The 13,655-nt window shown below is 39.2% G+C and overlaps 1 protein-coding gene across 1 annotated transcript in view; it reads left to right on the top strand.

The window, feature by feature from the left end:
• LOC140487661 (uncharacterized) overlaps positions 1-13,655 on the top strand; it is a 183,076-nt gene that overhangs the window by 42,325 nt on the left and 127,096 nt on the right. Inside the window, exons 6-8 of the mRNA XM_072586944.1 lie at positions 3,412-3,556; positions 8,011-8,190; positions 12,203-12,244. Of these exons, the coding sequence (XP_072443045.1) occupies positions 3,412-3,556; positions 8,011-8,190; positions 12,203-12,244 (367 nt within the window). The remainder of the gene's footprint in view (positions 1-3,411; positions 3,557-8,010; positions 8,191-12,202; positions 12,245-13,655) is intronic.

A 13,655-nucleotide genomic window follows, 5' to 3' on the forward strand; every position in this document is an offset into this window, starting at 1 on the left:
ATAAGGTAAGTGACCCATTAATTTGTTTTGCCAGTCTTTGAGGGATAAATATTGAACAAGACTTCAGCAAAACTTTATTGCTCATTTCATAGTCAGGGCCTTTCCTATGACCTAAAAATTGAATTTTGGAGTATAATGAAGACCAATTTTGAAGGCCAACTTCCCACATTTAAACATCATTTCGAAGCATGTCCAATGGATTGCCCATTCAATCAATTACTGTAGAATCACCTTTGGCAGCCTTTTAAGACATGCATTCTTTAATATTCAAATGAGGAACCAAAACTCCTGTTTAAGATTATAAACTGGAAATGTACTTAACTTGTGTTTGCTGCTTTTGGGATTTTCCAATCTAAATGCTGTTTAAACAGCAGTCCTGAAAAAAAAGGACCATGAAAGGTTTTTACCATAAAGGTAAAGTTGGAGAAGCAAGTATTTGTTTTCCTCCTAGGATCTAAATTAAAACAGTGGTATGCAGCCAGACACCCTTGCTGATGTCTTCATTGCCACACCCCATCAACTCAGGACTCAGTTGAAGCATTAAGTCAGCATTATCTATGGGCAGATTGATTCAACTCCCCCTCCATAGTCCCCCTCCACAATTAGCTGCCTCTGAGGCCATGACTGGCAGATATAACCTGTTGTTAATATCCTAATGACGTTGGCAAATTAAATTATTAATATTCTGAAATCACATACTATTCTAGGCATATGTTTCTAATGGAAGGCATTGTCTTTAACAGTGCAGATCTCCATATTCAGAACTGAATTTGTCAGCTAAGCTCAGTATTATCTAATACTCGTATCACCATTTGTTGTAAATTAGTTAGACACTTACTTTTAGAGCTGCACAATATTATGTTGCAGTGGTAGGTATGAGAGTATGAAAGACTTACTGGATCACCATTTGCTGTCTATCATATTTCAGCAAGAAAGAATTAACTGCACGTATTGGTCACTCAGTGACTAGGTTTATCAGAATATAGTTCAGCTGGTGGACTTTTAGGATCTGAAAGCTCAAATGAGCAAAAATAAACAAATGTTTGTTATTTTCTCTGTTCTTGTTCTCTCCTAATATCTTTAAATGATGGGATATGTAGTGGAGAGCAAAGAATGCTACCTCAGAGTAAATTGGGACCTTGATCAGATGGACTGATGGGCTGAGGCGTGGATGGATCTAGATTAATCTAAATAAATGTGAGGTTCTACATTTTGGTAGGGCAAATCAGGGCAGGGCTTATACACTTAATGGGAAGTATTGCCAAAAAAGGACCTTGAAGTACAGGTTCATAGTTCCTTGAAAGTGGGGTTGTAGGTAAACAGGGTAGTGAAGAAGGTGTTTGGAATGCTTACCTTTACTGGTCAGTGCATTGAGTAAAGGAGTTGAGAGGTCATGTTGCAGCTGTACAGGACATTGGTTCGGCCACATTTGGAATACTGTGTGCCTTGCTATAGGAAGGATGTTGCTAAACTACAAGGTGTTCAGAAAAGATTTGTAAGCATGTTGCCAGGGTTGGAGGGTTTGAGCTACAGGGAGAGGTTGAATAGGCTGGGGCTATTTTCCCTTGAGCATCGGAGGCTGAGGAGTGACATGATATATGTTTATAAAATCACGAGGAACACAGATAGGATGAATAGTCAAGGTCTTTTCCCCAGGGTAGGGGAGTCCAAAACTAGAGGGCATATGTTTAGGATGAGAGGGGAAGGATTTAAAAGAGACCTAAGGGGCAACTTTTTCACACAGAAAGTGGTGCATGTATGGAATGAACTGCCAGAGGAAGTGGTGAAGGCTCTTCAATTGCAATATTTAAAAAGCATCTGACGGGTGTATGGATACGAAGAGTTTAGAGATATGGGCCAAATGCTGGCAAATGAAGCTAGATTTATTTAGGATATCTTGTTGGCATGGATGAGTTGGATGGAAGGGCCTGTTTCTGTGCACTGCATCTCTCTGACTCGATGATGTTGTTTGGATCAATGGGAGTGCTTTATGAAGCACTGTAACAGCACTGCGGCTCTTTGGAAGAATAGTGTTTTAGTTATTCCCAGAAGTATGGAATTAGGAATCTACTGATGACCTGGATGTAGGTTTGCTCACTGAGCTGGAAGGTTCATTTCGAGACGTTTTGTTACCCTACTAGGTAACATCTTCAGTGGGCCTGCGGGCGAAGCACTGTTGATAATTTCTGCTTTATATTTATTTGTATGGGTTTCTTTGGGTTGGTGATGTCATTTCCTGTGGTGACATCATTTTCTGTGGTGATGCCATTCCAGTTCTTTTTTTCTGGGGGTGGTAGACTGAAGGTGTTGCCTAGTAGGGTGACAAAATGTATAGAAATGAACTTCCCAGCTCAGTGAGCAAACCTACAGCCAGAACCTCAACCTGAGGTACAAGTCTTCTCAAAACATTACTGATGACCACAAAACCATTGTTGATTATCGAAAAACCCATCCATTTCACTTATGCCGTTTAGGGAAAGAAACTGCCAGCCTTGTTTGGTCTGGCCTACGTGTGACTCCAGACCAACAACATGTTGGACTCTTAATTAGGGATAGGCAATAAATGCTGACCTAGCCTTCACCCTGTGAATGAATATAAAAAATATTTCTTGGGGATCCTAGTGAATTGGGATGTTAACTGAAAAACTAGGCTTGTTTAGCTGGTGATTGGGGTTTTTAGCAAAACAGTTGAAGTACATGAGTGATAGATTACCACTGAGGCAAAATGTGCAATTTTGGCAATCTGGGTTGATGCAGCACTATCCAAATATATGCAGCTTACTTATTACTGGATCTTTGAAATTAATAATTGGAAAGAGTAAGACTGTAAAAGGAGAGATTACCAACAGTGTTCCATAGGCCGAAAATCCATTAAATGTCATGTTGCTGTGTTTGTAAATATCAGACATGATGACACCTTTCGTAGGGGGACCTTAGACAAGTGTACCTTTTTCCTCAACCAAGGATTCCCTGCCACCTGGTTATCTGGGCCCTTAGCCATGTCTGACCCATTTGCCACACTTTTTCCTTCATCCCTTCTCTTCCCTCCCAGAACACAATAGATTCCTTGGTCCTAACTTTCCACCCATCAACTTGGTATAAAGGGTTTTGGACAGAGCTTGCATCCTTAACAGCATGGAACTAATGACCAATTTCATCAACTTTATTTGCGACATAAGCAGCTTTCACCAATGGTCTGAATACAATAATGGAAACACAGACTAGGTATCCAGAGGGTGCTTAGATCAGAGTGGTACTGGAAAAGCACAGCAGGTCAGGTAGCATCCGAGGAGCAGGAAAATCAATGTTTCAGACAAAAGCCCTTCATCAGGACCTGCTGTGCTTTTCCAGCACCACTCTGATCTAAACTCTGGTTTCTAGCATCTGCAGTCCTCACTTTTGCTTACCCAGGGGGTGCTTGTCAGCAGCAAGACCAGCAATGCAGTTTTCTGGGAGGTGGCTTCTGAGTTCATTGTCCTATCAAGAACAATGGCTGGTCTGCCGGCTCAATCTGAGCACATTCAAATTGTCAGTAGCTCTGCTGATGGCCAAAATGGTAGGGCTACTATCCTGGAAAGGTAGGTATATTGGGATCGATTGGCTATCCTTTGACAGGTCTATTCATTGGTAGAACTGTGACGTTTTATTTCTACAGCTCCACCTTGAGACAGGGAGTCGCTGGCTCAAATGATCCTCTTGCTTGATTCTAGAAGGCTGTCTCAAGTGAACTGGTAGCCTCAGGCAAATGCGAGTGGGCTGCTTCAATGTCGCTAAAATACTAGTGACTCTACAAAATTGCCCTGAACTGGTGTTTTGGAGTGTTGAGTTGAACTGATACTCGTGTCCCTAGAAAATCCCTCAGAGATGGAAATGTGTTGTGGAGCCATCCCAACTAGCTCCCTAATATTTTTCTGCCCCATCACTCTCTCTGTCTCACAGTCTCACCCTCTCACTCTCACTGTCATTCTCACTCTCACACGCACACACGCAAACAGAAGCTCTAAACCCTGTCAAATGTTTAGAAAATGGATCCCAAGGTTGCTTTTCCTTGATGGATGCTTGGACCTATTAATTCCCAATATCAGTTAAAATCAAGAGGCAAATGAACATAATAAATGTAAAGAACTTCCAGCTGGACCTGTCAAAAGCTCTGACATGAACCAACAATCGTGAAACTACCTCCATATCCCAACAACCTCATAAATTACAGCATTAGCCCTTTGTGGCATGATTTTCTAAAGCCTAAGGAGACTTACAGGAAATCTGAAAGTACTTGAGGAATGCTGCAGGACAATTAAGGCACATGGGGAAGCAATGCCCTAGTGGAATTCTTTTTTAAAAATTTATGTTTTCAATACTTTACTATTAATAATGACTCCACTGATGATATATGGTGACAATATGGTGATATATATACGACAATGTGGTGAGATGGACATATGGTAATTATAAAGATCATTCTTGAGTTTCAAAAATGGCTTGAGATGAGAAAGAGATAAAAAAAATTGCAGATGCTGGAATCCAGAGTAGACAGGCAGAAGGCTGGAAGATCACAGCAAGCCAGGCAGCATCTGAAGGTGGAGAAGTCAACGCTTTGGGTGTAACTCTTCTTCAGGACTGTTATAAAATCAGTGTTTTAATGGATTGCAACATGCTTTGAAAAAGAAGTAACCTGGTAAATAGCAAACATCATATAAACAGCAGTAATTAAACTTTGGGTTGTTGATGAATCAGAGCTGAGGGGTTCTATTTACAGGTTCAGCTGAGTGGCAACAAAGTTCATTGGTTTATAGATTACTGACCAGTTGTTGATAAAAGCCTTTTGTCTACCAACATACAGTGTGATTAGTTCTCAGGTAACTGAACATCATGAGGCTGGGAACAAACAAGAAGAAGTGTTTTGATTTCCATCAGCATAGAAATGGTGCCTCTGTTTTCTTCAGTCAAAACTCACTTTAAACCTGATAAAAAACAGTTCATCTTGCCATTGGCAGATGTTGTAAGCTGTGACTTTTAAAAGTGAACCAGTCACCTTACATTTCTTGGAAACCAGTGGAAGCATTGAAGAAAGACCACTGTTCTGACCAGCTTAACGGTTAGAAATATCATCTCTGCAACCTGTGAATTGAAACCACTGAAATGTCTCCCAGTTTTTCCTGTACCCATAACCTCTGTTTCCCTGTCTGTGTGTGAGAAAGGGTGTGTTTAGAAGGATATTGCAGTTTTAATTTTGTAGCATTTTATGCTGATGGTTTATAACTGCTTACCTGCAGCTAGTGTCTAATTACAGACTCTGGGGGTTGCCAATGGGTTCTTTTCTTAAGTCGAGCTGTAAGTTGATTTATATGCAAGTCAGAACACAATACATTGCAATTTAAAATAGCCAATCGTAAGTATGAGAAAATGTTTGCATGTCAGATCTTTAAAAATTAATATTAATACACCCCTGTATGGAATCTTGTTTGGGAGCACAAGTGTTTGCAAATCAGACGTTTGTAAATTGGGGACTACCTGTATTTGTAATAAATATCATGATTTGGAGATGCCGGTGTTGTACTGGGGTGTACAAAATTAAAAATCACACAACACCAGGTTATAGTCCAACAGGTTTAATTGGAAGCACACTCGCTTTCGGAGCGACGCTCCTTCATCGGTGCTAGTGGAGGGCTCGACTGTAACAAAGAATTTATAGCAAAAATTTACAGTGTGATGTAACTGAAATTATACGTTGAAAAATTGATTGTCTGTTAAGCCTTTCATCTGTTAGAATACAGTGATAGTTTCACTTCTTTCATGTGTAAATCACAAAACCTTTTTTTAAAAGTTGCATTCTCAGGTTAGCTGTTAACAATGGTGATAGCTAGACAATATGTTGAAGGTGTTGGCCCCCTGTGTTCTCTGCCTATGCCATGATGTTTAGATTGTTTCTAATCTAAAAAGTGAGATAACGGAGTTTTACATAAATTCATGCGGTTTTTGAGCTCAAAACCTTTTCCCTGACTTTCCACCTCTATCTCCTTCATCACAAGAAATTCAGTGCTTTGTCAATAACTCCAAAGTACTATGATTTGGAGATGCTGGTGTTGGACTGAGGTGTACAAAGTTTCAAATCACCTAACACCAGGTTATAGTCCGACAGGTTTAATTGGAAGCACTAGCTTTCAGAGCACTGCTCCTTTATCAGGTGATTGAAAGAGTGGCACTCTGAAAGGGAGTGCTTCCAATTAAAGCTGTTGGACTATAACCTGGTGTTGTGTAATTTGTAATTCCAAAGTACTATGTAGCAATGCATTTTGCTATAGATATGATGTAATTTACTAACTGCACAATAACTTAAAAATACCTATTTTTCAATTTAAAGTTATTTGTATCAGAAGAATAAAGCATTTACAAATTGAATTATTCTAGATTTGATAAAGTATATTTGTTTTCTCACAAGCTAAGGTTGTGTAAAATTCTACTATTTTCATTTCAGATACAGATCGAACCTTAAGTTATACATTTGCAATTTTTCATGTGAAAGAACGTTCTTACAATGTACAAAAACCATCTGAAGTTCATCAAAGTCATATTGCATTAAAAATGCCAACATTTTCCCTTATGGGAGTTATTGTTGACAAACATTCATCACTTTCATTTCATTGTGTGGCAATGATATATCAATCACAATATACTGATGCTCACATTCTCCATGTCTATGTTGTTCCGAATGACGTCTCAATAATACAGGTAAATATTAAAAAACACACGACATTTTATAGCTTTTGGTAGTTTTGTGGTAACCTTCCTCATTGGATTGTGAAATATAGAACAATGATTTATTTTCCTTTTCGCAGGCGGTTCATTTGCAGGAATCTAACTCAAGAATGATTGAGTATCCTTCAAAGATAGAGTCACTTTACTTTGGCAGAAAGTATTCTTTGCTTAGCTCTTCAGATGTTTTGATAACACCAGAAGTAAGTTGAAATACATCGGATTGAAATAGCTGTATTCTAGAAAGTGTTGCAAATATTGTTGTGTTGTAAGCATGAAAAGGTTTACTTATGAACTGAAATGAATAGAAATATTAAAACCTTGGGGATGAAAAAGGTTATAACTTTTTTTGATGAGAGAGTTCTGTGTGATCAGCTTTTTGGAAGTGAAGTATTAATTTTATGGGAATTATGATTCATTATCAAATCCTGAAAACTTATGTTTTGTACTTGTGGGAAATATTTTGTCCTGTGCTTGGTTTGCTAGCGTGCATTTGCCCTTTTTAAGCTTTGTGTAGCTTGCAATATATTTTAAGTATTTGAAAGAAAATTAGACCCGTATCTTTTGAACTATACACAATTTTAGATTTAGAGCATTTATCTTTGCACGTTTTAGATGAGGGAAAAAAAATTCCAAAGATTCACCTGCCTCTTCTTCTGAGACTTCGGGTTCTTCAGGCCCCAATCAGGTGAAGCACCCTTCCTGGAAAAACCCTGTGAATCCTTGTAAACCTTGTGTGTTGGAATGAGATGACCAGTTTTACTTCAAAGTTTCAGAGAGTATGGCTTAGTGTATATAACAATCCTGACAGGATGTTCCCTTCTCCTAGGAATTATTTTGGTAAACCTTTGTTGCACTCTCACCATGGCAAGTGTATCTTTCCTCAAGGAAGGACACAAGAACTGCACACCAGTTGTGGTCTCTACCAAGAGTATATATAATTGCAGTAAGACAATATTATTCCTTTACTCAAATCCCTTTTCAGTAAAGGCCAATGTATAATTTGCTTTCTTGCTTGCTGCACCTATCTGTTAACTTCCAAATAACCCATGACATGAAATTAGCTCTTGCTCCCTTATTAGCTGCATCTATTGAGTGCCTGAAATGGAGAAGTTGCCCAATATGTCAGCGTAGTGAGAGAGAATTTATTTCATCTTTTTTTAAACAAGTGAAGATTTGCCTTCTGAAATTTTACTTTTTGCACTTTTGGAGTTCTTTTTGCAAATTATATGCTCTAATCTGTTTTATTAACAATAGGATTTAGTAGAAATGAGTATCAATTATGTCTATTGCAGGAAATTAAATTTCATTACACTAATATGGATTCAAAGCAGCCATATTTTGAAGTATTAATTAAAGATGATCAGACATCTTTTCAATTAAAGCTCACAAAGAGGAAGAAGAATGAAGCTTTATGGCAAACTAAACTGAAAATTAGTAAGTATTAAAGAAATTAGAAAACCTGCTCTTACAAGGCTTCATAAGAATTAGCTGATCTTCTTTAGTGTTGCACACAATCAAGATTTTTAGGAAAAGTGTATTTCCGATCAATTTTCTTTTGCTTTTCCAATATTCTCATTATTTTGCTTTTCTTAGTTTTGTGCAAAGGTGTACACATTCTCTAGTTGTTGAATCTAACTCTTTTTAGGATCAGAAGTAGGAGCTTGGAGAGGGTGATTAGAAGCTACTTTAGGAATGAGGTTTGTGAGAGAGATGGGAAGGCTTTATTGATTCAAGAAAAAGGTCTATCTTTACCTTTTCCGTGTGTTTAATGTGACCATGGAAAGAATGCTTAAATTTTGGTGAAGGAATACTTTCAAAAAACATATAAACCAATGTAGTAGTCACAAGGAATAAGTTGAATGTATAAGGCACTTTTATTTATTATATCATGGAACTTTGTGTGGTTCAAGTAGAATCCAACTGTACTTCTTTCATCAACTTGCCTAAACCTTCAAACCTCCTGCAAACCTGAAGAGATTTCATTAAGATTCTTTGGATAGAAAGATCACTTCACGGCAAGACAACAGTTATAACAATCTCCAAGCAAATAAGAAGATCTATAACAGAGTGGAAGACAGGGGAGATTAAGTAATAAAAGTTTTAATAAATCAATAACAAAGAAGACTGATAATGGATAGTGAAAGGTTTAAATGATGTGTGCAGTGCTGCATAAAAAAACATCTAAACGAAACACAAGGGATGAAGAAACAAGACAGACCAACAAAACAAATGGGAACATACAAAAAAGAAACAAGAGCATGTGGAACAAGAGGGTGGTAGGGTTATGATCTAAAGTTATTGAATTCAAGTTGAGTCTAGAAGATTGAAGAGTGCTTAGTTGAAAGATATGGTGTTGTTCTTTGAGATTACATTGAGCTTCATTGGAACACTTTTGTAAGCTACAGACAGAAAGGTCAGCATGGGAGCAAGGTTGGGAATTAAAATAATAAGCAACTGGAACCTCAGGACTATCCTTGCAGGCAGATTGAGGGAGGAAAGTAGTCACTCAAACTACTGTTAATCTCCACAATGTAGAGGATACCATTTTGCAAGCAGCAATAAACAGTATAGTAAGCTGAAAGCAGTATGAATAAGTAGCTGATGCACTTGGAAGGAGTGACAACAGCTTTGGGAAGTGAGGAGGTTAAAGGTTGCAATTCCTATACTTGCACAGAATGCTGAAAGAGCCCGACAAGAAAATGGGTTGGTAGTTGGATCATGATAGAGTTGACAGAATGGTGAAGGGTGGCACATTGAATACAGAGGCTGTTATGTGGAAAGTGCAGATAAGGGAAACCTAAAAAGAAACATCAGTGAAACTGTGAAATGAAACCTACTGATCTGATTTGTCTTGCAGTACAGCCAGCACTTTTATGACCAAGAATTACTGGTTTTTGCTGGTTTTCCCTCTGGGAATCCTCATTGTTTTGGGAAGGAAGGGAAGGGATGAAAGCAGAGCGATATGAAATAGATTTGGACACTTTGGAGCGACCTGTTATCCATGATGAGGGAAAAGGAAGCCATGTCAGAAATTCTGGTATGGAAGGTAGCATAATTAGAACAGAAGTGACAGGGATGATTGCAGGGTCACATTATCTGCATGTCTGACGCAAGACTTCCAAAACAATTTTCTTTCCCTGAGCTCTGTCATGGCAACGAGCAAGGAGTTATCAGGAGGCCAGAGGAAACAGGATATCCTCCAAACTTCCCTCACAAAAATACAATATCTTCATTAGTTGCCCAAATTAGGGAAGAAGCATCCTCAAAGTCAACCATAACAAACATCTCAGACAGGTTCTGAGGAGCATCAAGCACAAATAACAGAAAGAATATGTGAAAACCCAAGCATATTACCCACTCACTTTTACAAACACCACTTGCTGCTCCTGTTTTAAGGTATGCACATCCAGCATTGGACTGTCAACTCAGGACCCACAGCTGGTGTGGAAATCATCCTCAGTCTCGAGAAGAAGATGATGACAGGGAAACTGTGAGACTGCAATAGGTAACTTTAGAGAAAACAAGGTGTCAGGAAGTAGTCAAGGTGTAGTTAAGGTAACTGTTGAGGTTATAAGGTTATAAGGTAACTGTTGTGGTTGAGTTCATGGCTGTGTGATGAACATTACCAGAAAGCCTGTCTCCAGAAATATAGATAGAGAAGTTAACATAGGGAAGGGCAGAGTCAGAAATGGAGCAAGTGAAGGTAATGCAAGAATTAAAATTGGAAACAAATTCAATGAAATTTTCCATTTCATGCCAAGCATGGGAGATGGAACCAACAAAGTTAACAATGTCCCAAAAAAAATATTGGAAAGGGCTAGAAGAGTACAGGAATAATGAAAGTTCCAAATCCTACAAAAAAAGGCAAAAATGGGACCCTTGTGGGTATCCTTAACATCAATGTTTATTTCAAGGAATTGAAAGAAAGTTTGTTCAGAATGAGCTCAGTCAGGCAGAGGCATGTGATTGTGGGTAAGTATAGATTGTGCCTCCATTTGAGGAAGAACAGGAATCTTTTAAGACCAGCTTTGTGGGAGTTGGAAGTAAAAGGATTCATGATTAGATAAGTTACTTCAACAAGAGCAAAAGCTGGTTTAGGGAGATCATAGCTTTCATTTAGTTCTCTTCACCACCCACTGATGCGAGTTAAAAAATGTGGTCAGGTGTTGTAAGTAACTCCTTTCATTACAGTACAAATGTTCAGTATTTACATATCCAAAGGAAAATGCATTCTGCACCTCACCACCCAGAGAGGTGTCCTTCTAAAATCATTGAACGACTCTGTTGTATTCCTGGGGACTCCAATCAGTCCACACAACCAAAGAATGAACCAACATTAATAAGTGCAACTAAATCCACAGAAGTTAAGAAAACTTCCTGTGGCAGTACACGGCAGTAATTCACCTGTTTTCCAGTTGATGGTGTGCGTACTTGTTTAGTCAATAATTTTACAATCAATATTGGAAATAACAAACAAGGCAGTGACTAAAATGGGAGAAATTGTTAACATTTCTAGTCTTAAACTGAGCTAAACTTTTCCATTTCTATGTTGGCAAACTTGGGAGCTGCGTTGTTTGGGGAAAAGCTGAAAGTAACATTGGGATTGCTCCCCTATGCAATTCAACCGCTGAGGAATTTCTTAGGGAGGCTTGGGAAATATATTGTTTTCCTATATTGAGTCAGACAGCCAATTTGCACAGTTAAGGCCCCATTAGGGTGATTTGGAGGACTTGTTGGCATCGTAACAGCACCCTTGCAGGCAACCAGCTTAATGGAGGTGACCTCTCTGCAGCAGCTTTGATGTTGATTGAACCAAAGGCCCATTTAATGAAGACGACATGGTGCGAACAAATGTTGTGACACTGCTGTTACTTTGGCATGCTTCCTCCTGTTCAATGGCTTTTGACATTCCTATACCTTCAATTTGTGGCTTGTGACTGAGATTAAAGGCTTCTTTGTCGTCAATGTCATGTGTGACACTGAATTTTCAGTGTTGGATGGTGTTCTATTGGCCGTCAGTGCTGAGGTGTTTTCTGTCCTTAATTGGAAAGTAGCACAAAGACGATCAATCAGGAGTCTGGTTAAGTAGTTGAGGACTTGGGCTCCTATTTGGTCCCACCATCTTGAAGTCCACTAGAATATCATGCTTGTAAATAATGTCTCTCTCGCCACTGATGGACGCCAAACTGCTGAGTATTTCTAGTGTCTTTGCACTACTTTAGTTTTATATGAAGTTTTAAGGTACTTGTGTTCTCATCCTCACTAATTTTGAAGGACATTTCTACCTAACTACTTTGATATGATTATATTTGATCAGAAATTGCGGACTGATGCTCTGAAAGTTTAAAACAAAAATGAATCAATGTACTGTGAAGAATGTTAAAATGCATGTGTCACAATCAGTAGTAAACCTTATGATTAAACTGAATACATTTTGTTTTTGCAGAAAATGGCCAAGTTTCATCCCTGAGTGATTCTGCAATCCCTGGTATGTGTGGAAGTGTTTTGAACAGTTTAAATGGATTTTTAAATAACTTAATAAGTAATAAGCAATCTTATATTGTTTGTTTGAAAAGATATCAAATTTGTCAGTGATATATTTTATTCACTCATGGAACCAGCTCAGTGGTAAGCTCTGCTGCCGCACAGCACCAGGGACCGGGGTTTGATTCCCGCCTTGGGTGACTGTCTGTGTGGTCATAGAGTCACAGACATAGAGATGTACAGCATGGAAACAGACCCTTCGGTCCAACCTGTCCATGCCGACCAGATATCCCAACACAATCTCGTCCCACCTGCCAGCACCCAGCCCATATCCCTCCAAACCCTTCCTATTCATATACCCATCCAAATGCCTCTTAAATGTTGCAATTGCACCAGCCTCCACCACATCCTCTGGCAGCTCATTCCATACACGTACCACCCTCTGCGTGAAAAAGTTGCCCCTTACGTCTCTTTTATATCTTTCCCCTCTCATCCTAAATCTATGCCCTCTAATTCTGGACTCCCCAACCCCAGGGAAAAGACTTTGTCAATTTATCCTATCCATGCCCCTCATAATTTTGTAAACCTCTATAAGGTAACCCCTCAGACTCCGACATCCAAGGAAAACAGCCCCAACCTGTTCAGCCTCTCCCTGTAGCTCAGATCCTCCAAGCCTGGCAACATCCTTGTAAATCTTTTCTGAATCCTTTCACGTTTCACAACATCTTTCCGAAAGGAAGGAGACCAGAATTGCACGCAATATTCCAACAGTGGCCTAACCAATGTTTTGTACAGCCGCAACATGACCTCTCAACTCCTCTACTCAGTACTCTGACCAATAAAGGAAAGCATACCAAACGCCTTCTTCACTATCCTATCTACCTGCGACTCCACTTTCAAGGATCTATGAACCTGCACTCCAAGGTCTCTTTGTTCAGCAACACTCCTTCGGACCTTACCATTAAGTGTATAAGTCCTGCTAAGATTTGCTTTCCCAAAATGCAGCACCTCGCATTTATCTGAATTAAATGCCATCTGCCACTTCTCAGCCCATTGGCCCATCTGGTCCAGATCCTGTTGTAATCTGAGGTAACCCTCTACGCTGTCCACTACACCTCTGATTTTGGTGTCATCTGCAAACTTACTAACTGTACCTCTTATGCTCGCATCCAAATCGTTTATGTAAATGACAAAAAGTAGAGCACAGAACACCGATCCTTGTGGCACTCCACTGGTCACAGGCCTCCAGTCTGAAAAACAACCCTCCACTACCACACTCTGTCTTCTACCTTTGAGCCAGTTCTGTATCCAAATGGCTAGTTTTCCCTGTATTCCATGAGATCTAACCTCGCTAATCAGTCACCCATGGGGAACCTTGTCGAACGCCTTACTGAAGTCCATATAGATCACATCTT

This window comes from Chiloscyllium punctatum, chromosome 17, assembly GCF_047496795.1.
Source record: "Chiloscyllium punctatum isolate Juve2018m chromosome 17, sChiPun1.3, whole genome shotgun sequence".
In the NCBI taxonomy this organism is placed as follows: Eukaryota; Metazoa; Chordata; class Chondrichthyes; order Orectolobiformes; family Hemiscylliidae; genus Chiloscyllium; species Chiloscyllium punctatum.